Genomic DNA, 20,491 nt, shown 5'->3' with positions numbered 1-20,491 from the left:
ATGTTGGCCACCATACTGTAGGATGGGTTTAGAGAAGAGATCCGGTAGAGAATGTATTAACTTCACGGAAGGACTGAGACAAGAATGCAGCTTATTACCCATCTCATTCAATTTATACATAGAAGCAGCTCACCAAAGATAAAAGAACAGTTGTGGAGAAATGGGAAACATTGCCACTGATGTATTGGTGTTTTCATTAAATTTTGCTGATAATCAATCCACTCTACCACAAGATGAATATGATCTGGAATTCATTATATGATGTTTATATCAGGAATATGACAAATGGAAACTACAAATGAGTTTACCAAAAACTGAATATCTGATAGTGAACACTGACACTAGATTTGAAGTACACATCAATGCTGGAACAGTGATGAGTAGAAAATTTTAAATATTTAGGTGTATATATTTACAAAAGCCCCCCCCCCCCCCCCAATGAACCATGGACCTTGCCATTGGTGGGGAGGCTCGTATGCCTCAGCGATACAGACAGCTGTACCGTAGGTGCAACCACAACGGAGGGGTATCTGTTGAGAGGCCAGACAAACATGTGGCTCCTGAAGAGGGGCAGCAGCCTTTTCAGTAGTCACACGGGCAACAATCTGGATGATAGACTGATCTGGCCTTGTAGCACTAACCAAAACGGTCTTGCTGTGCTGGTACTGCGAACAGCTGAAGGCAAGGGGAAACTAAAGCCATAATTTTTCCCAAGGGCATGCAGCTCTACTGTATGGTTAAATGATGATTCTGTCCCGTGTCCTCTTGGGTAAAATATTCCGGAGGTAAAATAGTCCCCCATTCAGATCTCTGGGCGAGGACTACTCAGGAGGACGTCATTATCAGGAGAAAGAAAACTGGTGTTCTACAGATCGGTGCATGGAATGTCAGATACCTTAATTGGGCCGGCAGGTTAGAAAATTTAAAAAGGGAAATGTATAGGTTAACATTAGATATAGTGGTAATTAGTGAAGTTCGGTGGCAGGAGGAACAAGATTTCTCGTCAGGCGAATACAGGGTTATAAATACAAAATCAAGTAGGGATAACACAGGAGTAGGTTTAATAATGAATAAAAAAATAGGAGTGCAGGTAAACTACTACAAACAGCATAGTGAACACATTATTGTGGCCAAGAAAGACACAAGGCCCACACCTATTACAGTAGTACAAGTTTATTTGCCAACTAGCTCTGCAGATGACGAAGAGATTGATTAAATGTATGATGACATAAAAGAAATTATTCAGATAGTGAAGGGAGACGATAATTTAATAGTCATGGGTGACTGGAATTCAATAGTAGGAAAAGGAAGAGAAGGAAACGTAGTAGGTGAATATGGAAGGGGGGTAAGAAATGAAAGACGAAGCCGCCTGGTAGAATTTTGTACAGAGCATAACTTAATCACAGCTAACACTTGGTTCAAGAATCATAAAAGAAGGTTGTATACATGGAGAGGCCTGGAGATTCTGGAAGGTGTCAGATAGATTATATAATGGTAAGACAGAGATTCAGGAACCAGGTTTTAAATTGTAAGACATTTCCAGGGGCAGATGTGGACTGACTACAATCTATTGGTTATTAACTGTAGATTAAAGCTGAAGAAACTGCAAAAAGGTGAGAATTTAAGGAGATGGGACCTGGATAAATTGAAAGAACCAGAGGTTGTAGAGAGTTTCAGCGAGAGCATTAGGGAACGAATGACAGGAATGGGGGAAAGAAACACAGTAGAAGAAGAATGGGTATCTTCAAGAAATGAAATAGTGAAGGCAGTAAGAGGGTCAAGTAAGTAAAAAGACGAGGGCTAGTAGAAATCCTCGGGTAACAGAAGATATATTGAATTTAATTGATGAAAGGAGAAAATACAAAAATGCAGTAACTGAAGCAGGCAAAAAGGAATACAAATGTCTCAAAAATGGGATCGACAGGAAGTGCAAAATGGCTAAGCAGGGATGGCTAGAGGACAAATGTGAGGATGTAGAGGCTTATCTCACTAGGGGTAAGATAGATACTGCCTACAGGAAAATTAAAGAGACCTTTGGAGAAAAGAGAAGCACTTGTATGAATATCAAGAGCTCAGATGGAAACCCAGTACTAAGCAAAGAAAGGAAAGCAGAAAGGTGGAAGGAGTATATAGAGGGTCTATACAAGGACAATTTACTTGAGGACAATATTCTGGAAATGGAAGAGGATGTAGATAAAGATGAAATGGGAGATATGATACTGTGTAAATTGTTTGACAGAGCACTGAAAGACCTAAGTCGAAACAAGGCCCAGGGAGTAGACAACATTCCATTAGAACTACTGACAGCCTTTGAAGAGCCAGCCCTGACAAAACTCTACCACAGCAAGATGTATGAGATAGGCAAAATGCCCTCAGACTTCAAGAAGAATATAATAATTCCAATCCCAAAGAAATCAGGTGTTGACAGATGTGAAAAGTACCAAACTGTCAGTTTAACAAGTCACAGCTGCAAAATACTAACACAAATTCGTTACAGAAGAATGGAAAAACTGGTAGAAGCTGACCTCAGAGAAGATCAGTTTGGATTCTGTAGAAATGTTGGAACACGTGATGCAATACTGACCCTACAACTTATCTTAGAAGATAGATTAAGGAAAGGCAAACCTACATTTCTAGCATTTGTAGACTTAGAGAAAGCTTTTGCCAATGTTGACTGGAATACTCTCTTTCTAATTTTGAAGGTGGCAGGAGTAAAATACAGGGAGCGAAAGGCTATTTACAATTTGTACAGAAACCAGACTGCAGTTATAAGAGTTGATGGACATGAAAGGGTAGCAGTGGTTGGGAAGGAAGTGAGACAGGGTTGTAGCCTATCCCCGATGTTATTCAATCTGTATACTGAGCAAGCAGTAAAGGAAACGAAAGAAAAATTCAGAGTAGGAATTAAAATCCATGGAGAAGAAATAAAAACTTTGAGGTTCACCAATAGAATTTTAATCCTGTCAGACACAGCAAAGGACCAGGAAGAGCAGTTGAACGGAATGGTCAGTGTCGACAGGAGGATATAAGATGAACAGCAACAAAAGCTAAATGAGGATAATAGAATGTAGACAAATTAAGTCGGGTGATACTGAGGGAAATAGATCACAAAATGAGACACTTTAAGTAGTAGATGAGTTTTGTCATTTGGGGAGCAAAATAACTGATGATGGTCGAAGTAGAGAGGATGTAAAATGTAGACTGCCAATAGCAAGAAAAGTGTTTCTGAAAGTATTTGTATGGAGTGTAGCCATGCATGGAAGTGAAAAATGGAGGACAATAGTTTCACAAGAAGAGAATAGAAGCTTTCAAAATGTGGTGCTACAGAAGAATGCTCAAGATTAGAGGGGTGAACCACATAACCAATGAGAAGGTAGTGAACAGAACTGGAGAGAGGAGTAATTTGTGGGACAACTTGACTAGAAGAAGGGATTGGTTGGTAGGACATGTTCTGAGGCATCAAGGGATCACCAATTCAGTATTGGAGGGTGGCGTGGAGGGTAAAAATCTTAGAGGGAGGCCAAGAGATGAATACACTAAGCAGATTCAGTAGGGTGTAGGTTGCAGTAGGTACTGGGAGATGAAGAAGCTTGCACAGGATAGAGTAGCATGGAGAGCTGCATCAAACCAGTCTCAGGACTGAAGACCACAACAACACCAACATTGACAAAAGTGGGCTGGTTACTACGAAAGTAAAATACAGAATGCTGCAAGGCAGAAAAGTAATAGGCTGTATGAATTCTTTTGGTGGGACAACAACAACAATAATGAAACAGTGGGTAGGCCAATGTTTGAATCTGTCCTATGCTATGGATCAAAACTATGGCTTTTAAATTCTGACCTCAAAAGACAACTAATATCTGTGAAAATGGATTATTTACAATGGAGTGCCAGAATATCAAGAACCATGAAGAAAACTAATGATTACGTTAAGAGCTAGAATGAGGGCAAATGAAACAGTGATAGACAGAATTGAAAGAAAACTCATTAAAGTGGTATGGGCACTCGCTGGGAATGACAGATCATTACGGGCCAAAGAAAATTTTTGAATGGAAACCATCTGGTAGACATAAACATTTTTGGAAAGACTGCATCTATGAAATAATGGCACATCCTGTGTACACAAGGAGGATGCCCTGAATAGAGAGGTTTGGCAGAAGATTACAGGGTACAGTTAAAAGTTGTTATTAATTGAACACTGTGTTAATTAATCCTGTAATAATAAGAGTAATAACAAAAGACAATTTGTGACATGTAATTCCCAACAAGTCCAAGAACATGTGGATATACAAAAATCATGCTGCAAATTCACATTCTTCACTTTCCATGTGGAGAGTCAGTAGTTCACTGTGTCCGTGTGTCATCAACAGCTTCATACACAACTGAATCAGGGCACACAAGAAACCTACTAGTATCAATACTGCAGTAGTACATTTGTACATTAAAAAATACATTTCAGCTCCTTCCAATATGTGAAAAGTGAATGCTGTCTGCAAAGAGAAGGAGGAGATTAGTGTTTAATGTTCTGTCAACAATGAGGTCATTAGACATGGAGCTTACACTCAGATTAGGGAAGGGTGGGGAAGGAGATGGGTAGTGCCCTTTCAAAGGAACCATCTCAGCATTTGCCTGAAGTGATTTAGGGATATCAAGGGAAACAAATATCAGGATAGCTGGACACGGGTTTCACAGTTATCCTCCTGAATGCAAGCCCAGAGTGCTAACCTCGCTCAGTGTCTGCAAAGAGAAGCAATCAATTTTTCTTCCCATGTCACTCATCCTGTGGATGCCATCACTTGTTAAATGAAGGTGATCTGAATGACTTGATAACAAATGCAATTGGGAGGAACATTCCACACAACTGCTAAAGTGCCTAAAGAAATCCTTTATTGCAGTGTTGCTGGAGTCAGACATAGGTGACACAAAAAAACTAAAAAGCTAGCTAATTTTGCTTACTTTAATTCCATTATGTCATAATGGGTAATTTTTTGGAATAACTCAGCAGTCAAAGTTAAAATTTTCAGAGTCTAGAAGTGCGTAATATGATTTATTTGTAGTGGGAACTTAAGAAGGTCTTGCAGAGGCCTGTTCAAAGAACTGTGGATGCTAACAACTGCTTCTCAACATATTTATTCCATATATGTTTCATATATATAATATATATCTTTTTCAAACAAACAGCTTAACTTGTGGAACCAGTACTGGAATAAGAATAACCTTCACAAACTCACTCACTCACTCACTCTGGTCCTGAAAGGTGTCCATTATCCAGAATGCGTGTCTTCAGTAAATTTTCAGCAGCCATAAAGAGCTCAACTACTAATAAAAGTTCAGTTTATGATGAGCCTAAAGGCTTTATTGATGGCCAACTACTCCAACTCCACTGATGAATTTCTGAGTAGAACGAACTGATGTGCAAGTAACATGAGTGTTATCTTTGACGTACTGTAACCTAAGAATTATCATATACACCTCAGTGTACTGTAAAGTAACATGAAAATGTGTTTCAGATTTTTTTACTTGTTCTTCATCCATGAGGGTAATTCCACTTGGGATCTGTGGAAGGAAATTAGTCACTGGCATTCTTATCTATCTTTTTATCTATCTATCCATCCATCCACACTATAGGTCTATGAAACAAAACAAACATCTAATCTACACCAATAAAGACTGATTAAATAAAATGTACTGAATAGTGAACTATGTTTTTTTAACGCATGTTGTGGATTCTTTCTTTCACAATTTTGTGACTTTTACTGATTGTTCCAACATTTACACTGCTGAGAATGAGACTAATAAAGCAGATATAGAAAAATTCAGCATTTAAAAATGCTTGTAACAAAACAAGACATAGTCTGCAATAAATTATTTATTTTTAATTGCAGTAAGTGGTTTCAGTCAATATGACAGTCATCAGACCAGAGGTTCAGAAGATGAAAGGAGAAAGTACATAAAGCTGCTGAGCACCAACTAGTACCTGTCACCAATTGCAGGTACCAGTAGGTGCTCATAGCAGCTCCATGAACCTGCTCCTCACGTTATCTGAGCCTGTAGTCTCAAGGTGGTCATATAGGCTGAAATTGGTTAATGTAATTTAAAAAATCAAAGTATTGCAATCTAGATTGCTATTTTGTTACAAATGTAATGTACGTTTGCTGTGGTTTGTAAACAATGTCAAAATTTTTCTACAGCTATTAACTATTTGCCTGCAGCAAATCAGAAGTGGGTCTCCACTAATCTCTCTGTACGTAGAATGAAGTTTGAATCAAGTTCACCAACACAGAAACTGGAAAATAAAAATAAGTGAACATATAGAATACATACTGTCACATTGTTTTAATATAGTTACAAAAGAGTGGTGCTTTAACAGAGTGAAGTGTAAGACAATATAGGAAGTAATATAAAAAGAGAAGAATGCAAATAAACTAATCGATAACACAGCCATGTTGAAGTGTGTGTGAAAGATCAGCTGACAAAGTGACACATTGGTTTGTGGAGCAAATATCTTTTGATATTCTGGGGAATGAGGAAAAGTGTAAGGTTGGGGGTAAGGATGACATGCAAACTTTACAACAGTGAATATGTGCAAACTGAATTCCTGAGAAAACTAAAACATGGCAGTTACAGTACAAAAAACAGTATTATATCCATTGATACTTCAGTTACTCCTTACTTGAACAATTTTATATTTATGGATGAAGTACTTAACTGGAAATCTGCAACACACTAAAACAATGACAATTATCTTTGAGTATTAGTTGAACTGACACCCCAATCAGGTACAGATTTTGGTATTGACACAAAATCTCCTTTTGTTGTTCTAAGCTTTTTGATATATGATCACAGCAGTAGCCAAAATGTCATAACCCCCAAATTTTAATACACGATCTAGATGGTTTAAATTTATTTCCTTTATTAATAATTTGAGTATTAGTGTTATCAAATAACAACTGTTGATTTCTGATCTCTGTAGGATTCTGTTGAGAGTTAAAAATATCACCAATTCATAGTTTTAGTACAATAACATTACAAGACTTAATGAACAAAAATCCTTGCTTTCAACATGTTGACACGGAGAAAATCAGAGGTTATGTAATCAAACCCGGTGGTGCCAAAGAAATGTGACATATTACTTCCTCATGCTGCAAACTCCATGCTTTCCACACATACCTACATTAGTTTCAGAGTAATATCAGCAAGTTCATTACTCTATTGTGTTCCAGGAAAGGAGTCTACGAGTAAGACTGTAACATATTACATAAAGACAGCTTACGCATCCCAATCAGTGATAAGAGATGAATGTGATTTCAGTCTTCCAACTTTCAACATCATTCTTGATAATTTCATACGTGACCCCACACAACAAAAATTCCCAAACTGTACTGAAATAGTTATTCTAGAATGGAACCATAAATTATTAAGTTTTTAAGTTTTATTTCTTTATGTTCATCCATAATTAGCAGCATGATACTTAATGATAAAGTAGTCCCTGGCTGTGTCATATGACACATTGGAAGACATTATAGATGTTCATCTGTCACACTATTCTTCAGAAATTTTCACCTCAGCTGTTCAATTGCAAAGCCTGGGCAAGTCACCCTATATGAATGAGACATTCCAAGTACATCAAAACGAAAATCTGATTATCACAAAACGGGAGGTACACAACACAATTCACTACTCCTCATCAATGACTAAATTTTACTGTTCTTTACCTTAAAGCTGGGCATCATTAATACTGATCTAGGGAAAAAATTTGCAACTTTGTAATTGTAATAGATACAGTCTCTAACATGTAAGCATTTGTTAATGGAGTGCAATTTATAATAAATTGCACATTCTCCATTACAACTGGAGATTACAATTTAGTCAATTCCCCAAAGTCCATCTGCACGCAGTGCACTGGGCCAAGGTTGCGTAAGTTTGCTGTTTCAAAGACCAACCTGTCAGACCCTCATCTGATGTGAAAAACGTCAATTTGCTGTCCCAGCCAGCAACATCAGTTTTCCAATGAAAAATATTTTTGGTATGAACATTAAAATGTTTTCAAATCTCATCACTGATGTTTTTAATATAATTAAGCATCACACACTAATGTCTTCAAAAAATGAAAGGATTATTGCAAATCTGAGACCACCTGCCAATTTGTTACTTGATGAGAATTTTTCTCAGGGTTTTTTGTGTCGTTGGTTTGAATGATGTATTATTTGAAGAAACAGACAAGATTAAAAAATTATTATAGTGTCATGATCATTCATAAAGCTGAAACAGTTTTAATGTATAAATTTCACATACCTAACTTTCACTCATTTAACAGGAAGCAAAAATTGAATAACAATAACATAATGATAAATAAAGCCATTTTCATAACTATTGTTGACCCTCATTAGTTTTTGTACACTAGAGAATGTAATTCAAACTGAAATTTGAGAGCCACAAGTGGAGTTTTATCGTTTACACACACACACACACACACACACACACACACACACACACACACACACACACACTCACTCTACAAAATATTGTCTCAAATCTGAGTCCACCAAGGTTTTCCAGACTAATCAAACCAATAATCAATGTAATCAAGAATCATCAAGACTTGTGCAAATGCTGAGATGGAAAAGAAATGGTTCAAATGGCTCTGAGCACTATGGGACTTAACTTCTAAGGTCATAAGTCCCCTAGAACTTAGAACTACTTAAACCTAACTAACCTAAGGACATCACACACATCCATGCCTGAGGTAGGATTCGAACCTGCGACCGTAGCGGTCGCACGGCTCCAGATTGTAGCGCCTAGAACCACTCAGCCACCCCGGCCGGCGAAAAGAAATGATTATGAAAATGGTCAATTACTAAATGTGAAGGCATGTCCTTGTTCACCATCCTATTCATATTCAGTAATTAGTGCAAACTGCTATAGTAATATTAAAGACAAAGCAATAGTTAATAACACACACTCAGTTGAGGTTAAGTATAGATCTTAGTTCTGCAAGAGTCTTCATTTGAACATACTCAATGAACTTGTCAGAATTTGTCTACACAGATGAAGTACTTAACATCACAAACCTACAGTATAATGTCTTAATGAACAGTTATCCAAATGTTGGCTGCCTTTGTCCTGAGATACATAACCTACCAAGATTTTATTACCACTGCCACAAACTTTTCCAAAATGTGGACACTTTTCAGACAAAACACTACCACAATTTATAGAACCTTTCATATAAGCACAGTAAGTGATCAGATGCCCGCAAAGAGAATGGGTGACATTTAAATGGACTTAAGACACCCCTATAATCAGTTTGGAAGAAAAAAAACATGCTATATTAGTGCAACACAAAAATTAAAATCAGACAGGTAATTGACATACTGTTTCTGGTATGTTTGTATAAAATCACAGCATATTACAAGTCCTCCTACCACATTTTATGTCTGTATGTGAAGTCTAATCACAGGAACTACAGTAGGGATTTTAATAAAGTTTTCATTAATATAATAAGGATTCTCAAGAAAGGTTTGTTTACATAATTTACAAATATTTTGTGCAAAAATGGCTGAACTATGACAAGTCATTTCCCCTGAGAACTTTGCAGGTGTGTACTGCTAAAATAGTTTAAATTATGCTAGAATTTGAAGTTAATATTCAATTACCTAAGGTTGCTTTCTGACTTTTAATCATGACTCCATGTAGTTGCCGGTAAACAAAATTACCATACCCCAGATATGATATCCAACCACATATACTCTGTGCTCTTTGTGTAAAGCCAGGGCAAGTTGCTAATTGCTATATAGATCACACAAATTTATACTGCTGCTAACAAATTAACCTACATAGTGATGACTATGAAATTTGTTTTCAGTGTGCACTTTTCAGATTGTTTATTACATTTAATCTGTCAATTTTTTGCTCAGTTTTTAAATGAAAAAGCTATTTCATCCCTCACACATTTCACTTCCTCTTCCACAGGCCCTAGGATGATTTCTTGTATTCTATCTATGGTGCAAGATAATTCTTGGCCAGAAGATATGACGAAGAGCAGCTGATTTAAAAGACAACCCAAAATGTAGGTCACCTTTTATCTAATAACAAAACTGAAAGAGTGTAACAAGAACTCTAACTTATCACTTTCTGTTCACAATTAATACACTGAAAAGCAGCATAGTACCTGAAACAATATTCTCCATGTCAGTGAAGCATAACTCAAACACTGAACTCTCTTCAATCTGATTTTTTGAAGAAGTTTCAAAAACCTGAACACAAGAATATAATAAAATTAAACAACAATTCAGATACACATCTTACATGCTATACAAATGCTTCAGGTACACTAACTTTTGCAGCAGATGTCACTAGACAGAAAAAACGCACAGCATTTTTTGGGAAAGGGATGCATACTGTTCCTAAATAACTCAAGTTTCAGAGCCCTAAATTTACTTCTGAACAGGGAATAGTATACATGCAATTATATTATTATCAAAAGCCACAAAACATGTGCAACAACCTAGGAAAGCTGCACAAAACCTACAAATGGACAACTTGAAACAGCCACAGTATTACATAATAAACTTTGCTGTGGCCACTAACAGCACCAAGCAATTTCACTGAACATATAAAGCACAAAACGTGCACTACTTGCAAGCTGTTAAAGTGCCACACAATAAATGAGTTTTCATTAGATGATATGATCTGCAGTTGATAAGTTAGAAAATTCTCAGTGTGTGGGGATGATGGTATGAATGTGCACCAGCACACGCACCACTGCAGTCGTGCCGGAGCAGATGCGTATCGTCGTCGCTTAGTGCTTCTCGAGTGTGAAACCACTGCAAGTTCCGGCTGTGCCGTTTCAAGTGTTGCTGTTGCTCTCGATGATGCCGCTCGGAATGGAACAGCTCGCAATCTTCGAACCGCCACATGTGATAGCAGAAGGACCAGTGTTATTAACAGGCACAGTCCAGCAAAAGAATTCCATGTCCACTCAGCAGTTGACTGCTTACTTGCAGGTTCTTCTACCTCACAAACTGCACGACTGTCCCCTGTATCTGGCCACCACTCAACTCGTACCGAATTGTTGACACGCACTTCACCATCAGTGGCAAGCCATTCGGCACGGAGCCAGTAGCGCAACTGCGCTGCCCGCTCGGCATCGCACTGCATGTCATGCCTACCACGTGTTGGCGAGAGTCGACGACACCACTGTAAAATATAGTCTTTCACTACCTTTCCCTGCAAACGAAATGTGGACACACAAAAATTGCAATACCTTTCCACAGTTATGTCAGTTATTTATGTTTCAGGCAGTTCAGTTATCACACTGTACAATTGCACTCCATCATAATTAAGTGCTCCTTATCATTCGCTAATGAAATTTAACTTTTTTTTACAATTGCTACAATTACCATTTCAAGTTCTTGTGGCACATCGAAATAAAATTTAACTTTACATTCCAGTTACAGCACGAGTAGCTGAATGTAAATCACATCAGTTTCAATATTACAGAAAATGAAGCTTCCCAATCCAATTATTCAATTTAATATGCTGAAAAATTGCCAATAGGTCTGACTTAGAATGTGGTGCGTATTGCATTTTTCAACTGTTTAATCCATAACTGAATATCAGAAAGAATATTAAAGTAAAAAAAAACACAAATGCCTAAAAATGTCAATTTTCCTGTAGTTCAGCTGTAATATTTCCCACTTAACAAAATTACAGAGATTATGTCTTTAAGTTGGAAAGTGAAATTACTATGCCTGTTAAATTAACATAGTTGGGTAGCAATTCTGAATAGATTTTGTCACTAAAAGCAAGAACTGAAACATCGCCAGGAATAAAAACCCAAAGCTTCATTCAACACATTGTAATAGACACATTTGAGTTTTTAGAATCTGCCAGGAAGTTTCATTTGAGTTTTTATTTACAATAAAGGTAAAAATCAAGAACGAGAAATCTAACAACCCCACACAGCAGAGGGAAGGAAGAGCAGAAGCACAGCAACTCAGTCTAGTCTGCACAGATATCAAGAACATTCACAATGCCACAGTATCTCATAGTCGAAGTTTTAGTGATGTTTAGAGACTTTTTTTTCATTCATATAATCCTATTTATGCTTGCAACACAAACAACGAGCATTAAGAAATTATTACAACGAAGTACTCATTACCTTATAACAGGTTCTAACATCAAAATCTCACCTCATGGTTTTAATAAACTTTTCTTTCAAACTTGAAGTCTTGTTATTAGCAACAAGTGCAAGTACACAATTTTTTGAAATGTTAACAAAAGACTTCTGTAGGAAATCGGCACATCATCAATGTAATGGCTTAATGAATTGAATAAAAAAGGCTAATCATTCTATTTGTATTCTTTGGTGACAGGAACTTCAAATACTTCAACACATGGATATCAGTGTTGCGAGATTTATTGTGCAAATACCAATTTCTCACATTCTGGAAAAAGTAATTATAGAAACTCCCCCTCACAATTACATAAATGCTAATTATTCTAATAAGAAATATTCCACATTCATTGTCTTGAGCAAAGAAACGAATTCAGAATCGCACACCAGCAATGTGCAGAAGATCTCGGCTGAGATGGTTCGCTGTGCCCATACTGAGTGAAGTGACAGTGGAATAGTAAATCAACTAAAATCAGTTCTACAGTTTTTTAAAAACTGAAGATTAAGCTGTCTAGATGACAATATACACACAAATCCTTGCTGATTAAAGACTCAGTTAAAGAATTTACTGCCTTAATTAATACCTAAAGAAAAGGCGATAGGTTGGGGGCTACTTGCTAAGATAGTAACTGATGGGGGAGGAGGATGGAGGAGACGGCAGCACTGAGATGTTCAATGTGTGTGGGTGTTTGGAAGTGGGGGCTGACCAATAGGGAACAGCTAGATAGGAAAAGGGGGAAAGGAGAGTAGGCAGGGCCATGATGCGATGGAGGGGAGGGAAGCAATGGAAGGGAGAGGATGGGAGGGAGAGATTGAGAGGTACAGGAAGGGGAAAGGGAGGAAGATAAGACGATGGCGAACTGCTGGGAGGTAAGGGGACGGCAAAAGGAAGGCACGTGACTGGGTAGGGAGGGAGGGGGTGTGGTTGGGAGAGGAGGGAGGGAGAGAGGTTTGAAGGGTAAGGAGAGGTTGTGGTTAGGAGTGAAGGGGCAGAGAGAAAAGTGTAGAGCAAGGGATGAGAACAGTGCAGGGGAAAGAGGAGAGGTTGGAGAGAAGAAAATGTATGTTTCAATGTGCCACTGATTAATTTAACAGTCAGAGAAACAGTCTGTTACATGAACATCACATTGTTTTATAACCCCATTTTCAAGAAAAATAAAAAGCTTTTGGATATCTTTAAATCTTTCACCAATCTGTCGGTTCTTTTCCGAAGTACAGTACAGTATGTTCAGCTTACACTGCTCAGAAATATGTCAGGACCTAATATTAGAAAATCATAACAAATTTTGATGACAATGATGATCACAAAATTTGATGTGTCATGCTTGTTTATCCCACAAATTCTGCATTAGCCTTACTTCCTGAAGTTCATGACGAATGTATTCACAGAGCAGTTGCATGCACACAATTTGTAAATATGGCTACATGATGAACATTTATAAGTTTTTTGTATTATTATTATTGTCCACAACACGTGGTTTCGCGGTAGTGTTCTCGCTTCCCTAGCCTGGGGTCCCGGGTTCGATTCCTGGCAGGGTCAGGGATTTTCACCTAACCCGAGATGACTGGGCGTTATCATCATCATCTTCATCATTCATCCCCATTATGGTCAGAAGAAGACAACGGTAAACCACCTCCATTAGGACCTCGCCTAGAACAGCGGTGCAGGTCTCCCGCATCATTCCCCTATGCTCTGCCAAGAAGCATGGGACTTCATTTCCATTATTATTATTATTATTATTTTATTATTATTAATAAACATGCAGATGTAAGTTAGTAATTTCTGCCCACCACCTTTTACACATTACAAAGGAAACACTTCTACAGAACAGAAGTTGTCATGGACAAACTTTTTCAGTTTGTTTCCAAATTTTACTTTGCTGTCTGTCAGACATTTTATATCACTGGGTAAACTATCAAAACCAGGAGGTAGTGGGTCCAAAACAATGTAGTTTGAAATTAGGAACTAATAGTAAGAAATGAATATTTAACCTTACTTATTGGGGAGGATGAGTGGGGAGAGCCAGGCGAGCGGGAAAGGCCAGGGGCAGGGAAGGGCCAGGGGAGGGGGGAAGGATGCACAGACAGAGAGGAGAGGAAAGGAGAGGAGAGGAGAGGAGAGGAGAGGAGAGGAGAGGAGAGGAGAGGAGAGGAGAGGAGAGGAGAGGAGAGGAGAGGAGAGGAGAGGGAGAGTGTCTCAAGCTCTTGTGCGCATATGTGGATATGAGACAAAGTGAGTGGAAGGACATTTTACAAACAGGGTTGAACGTCAGACTGATAATGATGAAACAGGAAATCAACTATGGTCTGTTTTTAAAAGTCATCCTGGCATCCACTTGAAGTGATTTAATGAATCCATGGAATACCCTAAATATGGATGCCCATGTAAGTAACTGAACATTGCTGCTAGTGAATTTCAGTCCACTGTGACAGAGTGGAATGGGCAACAAATGGTACATCAGACAAAGTTAAAGCTGTGAAGATATAAGATGAAATAAATTGTCCCAGTAACAAAAACATAACCAGCACTGCAGAGAACAAATTACATCACTTATAGAAGATTTCATCATGCAGCTTGATAGTAACATTTCTCTTTGGCAATTCCCAATTTATCTCGCCCCCCCCCCCCCCCCCCGCTCACTCTCTCCAACTGACTTGTTACTCTAATTGTAGCCAAAGTAATCCTGTGCTAATACTACACAAGATAAGCAATAATTTCTCAATAATACCGCTATGGCGTAAGTTTGAGATAGCATACGGAGCTTTGCCATTTCCATCACAAACTGTTTTACTGTAGCACAAGAGCTTAATGTAAAAATGGTGTCAGTTATGTGCCAGATGCAATGCAGTGCAGTGAAATAATCCATAACAATTACCGAGCGAGGTGGCGCAGTGATTAGACACTGGACTCGCAATCGGGAGGACAACGGTTCAATCCCGCGTCCGGCCATCCTGATTTAGGTTTTCCGTGATTTCCCTAAATCGCTCCAGGCAAATGCCAGGATGGTTCCTTTCAAAGGGCACGGCCGACTTCTTTCCCCGTCCTTCCCTAATCCGATAAGACCGATGACCTCGCTGTCGGGTCTCCTTCCCCGAAACAACCAACCAACCAACCATAACAATTATCACATTTTATACTTTTGTATCTGAAGCACAAGATAATTTCTAGACAGCATAGTTCCTGAAACAATATACTGGGAGTGAACAAAAATATGGAAACACCAAAAACACATTACCATGCATAATATGGTGTAGGAAAACTGTTGCCATTCAAACATCATCCAGTTGTGTCTGAATGCATAAATACAGGTCCTGTATGGTTTTCAATGGAATCTTATGCCATTCTTCCAGTTAAATTGTGGCAAGTGATAATGATGGAGATGGACAGTAATCACACTCCTTTCTCTCCAGAGTACTGCTCAACCACAACATTATTGCACTTGGCCACTATCGAAAACATGCAGCAATGTTACAGTAAACAAGTACAGTTCTGACTAATTTTCACAATCAATGATTTCAGGTCAACTGTGCATATACTTTCAAGTCCGATCACGTGCTGACTCATGATAAGCTGGACGAAGTGTCCCCCTTCCAGGTGCAAAAATATTGTGATCAACTAACAGACCACAAATGCTCAATAATGTTGAGATCTGATGACTGTGGTGCCCAGGGTAGATACAATAATTCATCCTCGTGCTCACAAAACCACTCCTGGATGATGAAAACTGTATGAACAGAGGTCCTGTCACCTTGGAACACAGCATCACCATTTGTGAAGCAGCAATATACCATGAGTGGACCTCATCAGCTAAAATGGTCATATAACAGTTGGCAATAATGCAACCTTGCAGAGCAACCATGGGGCCCATGGAATACCATGATATGGATACCCAAAATGATCACCTGACCCCTGCCACGTTTCACTCTTTGAAACTTAATCTGGGCCAAAAGTTGGAAACACACTAATGCGACCACATGATTTTCTTCCATTGCTCCACAGTCCAGGTTTTATACCTTCGGCACAACATTTTCCTGTTACAGGCACCAGTGATGTGTGGTTTTGGAATTCCATCTCCCCCTGCAATTACCAGCTCATGGAGATCCTTTGTGTTGTTTTGGTGCTGATATTCAGTTCACAGTGACGTTTTCAGCTGTCATCCTCTAATTTTCCTTCACAATCCTCGCCAGTGACTGTGTCACCGTAACTCAACACACACTTTTGTCTGTGTTGTGACTTTGTGAATGATGTTTCCCATTTGCCTTGTATGTTACATAAATCTTGGCTCATGAAACACCAAACATATCGGCTACCTTGGTTATGGAAGTACCCACCATACTAGCACCAACAATTTGTCCACATACATGTCCACTTTTCTCCGAAATACACTGATCGGTCAGAACATTACGACTACCTACTTAACAGCCAGTATGTCCACATTTGGCATGGGTAACAGTGGCGACGCATCGTGGTACAGAAGCAATGAGGCCTCAGTAGGTCGCTGGAGAGTTAGCACCACGTCTGCACACGCAAGTCGACTAATTACCATAAATTATGCAGAGGGGGCAATGAGCTCTTATGCCACGTTCAATCAAATCCCAAATGTGTTCGATCGGGTTCATATTTGGCAAGCTGGGGGGGGGGGGGGGGGGCAGCATACTAACTGGAACTCGCCACTGTGTTCCTCGAACCACTCCATCACACTCCTCATCTTGTGACATGGCGCATTATCTTGTTGAAAAATGGCACATCAATCAGGAAACATGATTGTCATCAAAGTATGTACATGGTGTGCAATCAGTGTACGATACTCCATGGTCGTCATGGTGCCTTGCACGAGCTTCACTGGACCCATGGATGCCCCCACTGATTGTTCCCCAGAGAATAATGAAGCTGCCACCAGCTTGCCTCAGTCCCACCATACAGATGTCTAGCAGCTGTTCACCTGAAAGATGACAGATTCACACCCTCCCATCGGCATGATGAAGAAGGTACTGGAATTCATCAGATCATGCAGCACTCTGCCAGTGCGCCAATGTCCAGTACCAATGGTCACATGCCCATTTGCCGATTTCGTGGTGTAAACATTGGCACATGCATGGGTCATCAGCTGTGGAGATCGATCATTAGGAGTGCTCGGTGCACTGTACGGTCACATACACTTGTACTCTGCCCAGCATTAAAGTCAGATGTAGTTCCACCATGGTTCACTGCCTGTCCTGTTTTACTAGTCTGCCCAGTCTACAACGTCCGACATCACATGACGAAGACACTAACGACAGCTCTCGTCTAACACCCAACAAGTCGTGCATTTCCAAAATACTTGTGCCGTGCCTCCATGACGTCAAAATTTGCCCTCTGTCTATGTCAGATAGACCACCTTCCCGACACCACACATGCACAGCACACTCACTGATACTATACTGATCATCGCACACTGTACATCATCCGCCAACTCCATGCACCCCACTCCCTAGTGTTCCCCTTCAAATGGTTCTGAGCACTATGGGACTTAACTTCTGAGGTCATCAGTCCCCTAGAACTTAGAACTACTTATACCTAACCAACCTAAGGACATCACACACATCCATGCCAGAGGCAGGATTCGAACCTGCGACCGCAGTGGTCGCACGGTTCCAGACTGAAGCGCCTAGAACCACTCGGCCACAACGGCCGGCCCCCTTCCTCTCCACTCCCAGCCTGTTACCACACCTTTACCGTTGTGTCCCACCCTCTCTCCATCTCCACTCCGACCTACTGTCGATATAAACCCGACCAGGCGATAGCAGTGTCACCTGGAGAGGAATGACTGCTAGTCAAACACACGCATGGTGCATGTAGTATCAGCGAGCGTGCCAACTGTGTGTAGAATGGGGAAGGCGCGCTATCTATCCGAGTTTGACCAAGGGCAGATTGTGATAGCCTGGAGGCTCTGCACGAGCACTTCAGAAACTGCACGACTTGTCGGGTGTTCGAGAAGTGCTGTGATAAGTGTCTTCGACACGTGGTGAATCCAATGTGAAACAACGTCCAGACGTTGTGGGGTTGAGCAGCCACTGCTCATTACAGATGACGGACGTTGTAGGCTGGGCAGACTAGTAAATCATGACAGATGACGAACTGTGACAGAACTAACATCAGACTTTAATGCTGAGCAGAGTACAAGTGTGTCTGGACAGACAGTGCACCAAACACTCCTAAAGATGGTCCTCCACAGCCAACGACCTATGCATGTGCCAATGTTAACACCACAACATTAGCAATTATGACTTAAGTGGGCACGTGACTATCGGCATTGGACGTTGGTGCACTGGTAGAGCGTTGCACGGACTGATGAATTCAGATACCTTCTTCATCATGCCGATGGGAGGGCCCGAATCAGTCATCTTCCAGGGAAACAGTTCCCTGACACCTGTACTGCGGGACACAGACAATCTGGCAGCGGCTCCATTTCGCTCTTGGGAACATTCATGTGGGCATCCATGAGTCCAGTGAAGCTTGTGCAAGGGACCATGAGAGCCAAGGGGTATCTTACACTGGTTGCAGACCACGTACTCCACCTTCATGACGACCACGTCTCCCGATTGCAGTGTCAGTTTTCAGTAAGATAATGCACCGTGTCAGAAGGCCATTTTTCAGTGTGCTGACACGGTTCAAGGAACACAGTGGCGAGTTCCAATTGATGTGGTGGCCCCCCAGCTCGCCAGATCTGGACCGAATCGAACACATTTGGGATGTGACTGAAGGTGGCGTCAGAGCTCACTGCTCTCCCATCCGGAGTTAAGGGACAATGTGACTTGTGTGGTGCCACCTCCCTCCAGCGACCTAGCAAGGCCTCACTGCTTCTATGCCGCGCTGAGATGGACATATCGGCTATTAGGTAGGTGATCATAATGTTCTGACTGATCAGTGTACATTCACCTCGCGCATGTCTTGACTAGCAGTCAATCCTCGCCAGATCACGCTGCTATCGCCTTGACGGGTTTATATCGATAGTAGGTCGGTGGTCAAAATGTTCTGGCTGATCAGAGTAATGCGCTTACAACTACGCAGAACACTATTCTTGTCGCGATTGACAATTGCATCGTATTGAGGACACTGCAAAGGTGCCGTTCGTGGTCAAATAGAACAGCGCGCGGAGTTTCCATATTTTTGTGCAACCACTGTATTTACTTTGTTAAGAGGTGTTCTGTTGACAAGGTACTTTTGGGTTTCGCTACTACTAACGACATTTAGATACTAGAAAAACTTCATACTGGAGTCTTTCTGAGCATTGCTATTTAATAATTGTGCCATAACGGAAGCTTTGGGACCCAGTACGTGCTCTGATCAAAATCTGTAACGAACTGCACGACGGTAAAATATTTACATACCGTACGAAAGAAATACTTATCATCATCCATGTCCTGCCACCACGACTGAAGAAACTTCACCATTCCATTTTACACACGTCTGGGATAATTATTGTTCAAGCTAATAACATTGCGCTCTTGACTTTTAAGTTCAGTAACTACTGTTTCCATACACAGTTCCAATTCACAACGTCTCGGCAACTGCCTCAGTTTCTTTACATATGATTTAAATACACGTACCGTTCTTACGTGTTTAAGAGAAAGTGACAGTAAATTTCTTCAAAGTTTCAGTAAAGCACTACTAAAACCCCAGGCCAGACCGTATTTTCTGTGTTATGCCAAGGTGTACTCACAAAACGTTGACAATTGTATTTCTGGAGGGCAAAAGCTGTGAAAACAGTTTTGCAAGAATAAGGCCTCGCAAAGTAATTGGTGCCTGTGACTACAAAGAAAAAAAAATTCCAGTACACAGGCAATATTAATAATACTCGGTTACTTCCCGTAATACAAAGAACACGTGCTTTCGAGTAAGTCCGAATCCGGAGAAGAACTGCAAAGTTTTGATAAACAAACATGGGCAGCCAATTTTTCAACTAGATTCCTATTCAGCATAAAAGATGATGTCGTTTCCAGAAGTAAAACAAAATACGCTCTCCTCTCTGGATGTTGCTTTAGCGCGAACACACACTTTCGGACACTTTTATTGCGCAGATGTTAATCTGAAAATGGTGACGATTAAGCACTTCTGTCATGTCTTCTCTGGCGAGATATACAGAGTGTTTTGCGGTTTGGCGAGATCAAATCCCACAGACGGTATTCTCCAAGGCATGTAATTATTTTCATATATGAAGTATTACGTAAAACCATCAGTAATTCGAGAAAAAATAAAATATACGTAAATTATAATTTTTCTGTTTTTTGTTTGAGATTCACCTACAAATTGTGTGTTCATTGTTTCCAGTT

General features: G+C 40.0%; 1 protein-coding gene across 2 annotated transcripts in view; it reads right to left on the bottom strand.

The window, feature by feature from the left end:
* LOC124721118 (SRSF protein kinase 3-like) overlaps positions 1–20,491 on the bottom strand; it is a 396,756-nt gene that overhangs the window by 250,188 nt on the left and 126,077 nt on the right. The window contains exon 2 of one of the 2 annotated variants that reach the window (XM_047245934.1): positions 10,763–11,199. The exons of the other annotated variant lie outside the window; for it this stretch is intronic. Coding sequence (XP_047101890.1) covers positions 10,763–11,160 — 398 coding nt within the window. The 5' untranslated portion in view covers positions 11,161–11,199. The remainder of the gene's footprint in view (positions 1–10,762; positions 11,200–20,491) is intronic. 2 annotated transcript variants of the gene reach the window in all.

Source organism: Schistocerca piceifrons, chromosome X (genome assembly GCF_021461385.2).
Source record: "Schistocerca piceifrons isolate TAMUIC-IGC-003096 chromosome X, iqSchPice1.1, whole genome shotgun sequence".
NCBI lineage: Eukaryota > Metazoa > Arthropoda > Insecta > Orthoptera > Acrididae > Schistocerca > Schistocerca piceifrons.
Note: the sequence above shows the minus strand (reverse complement) of the source record. Positions and strands in the feature narration are given on the sequence as shown.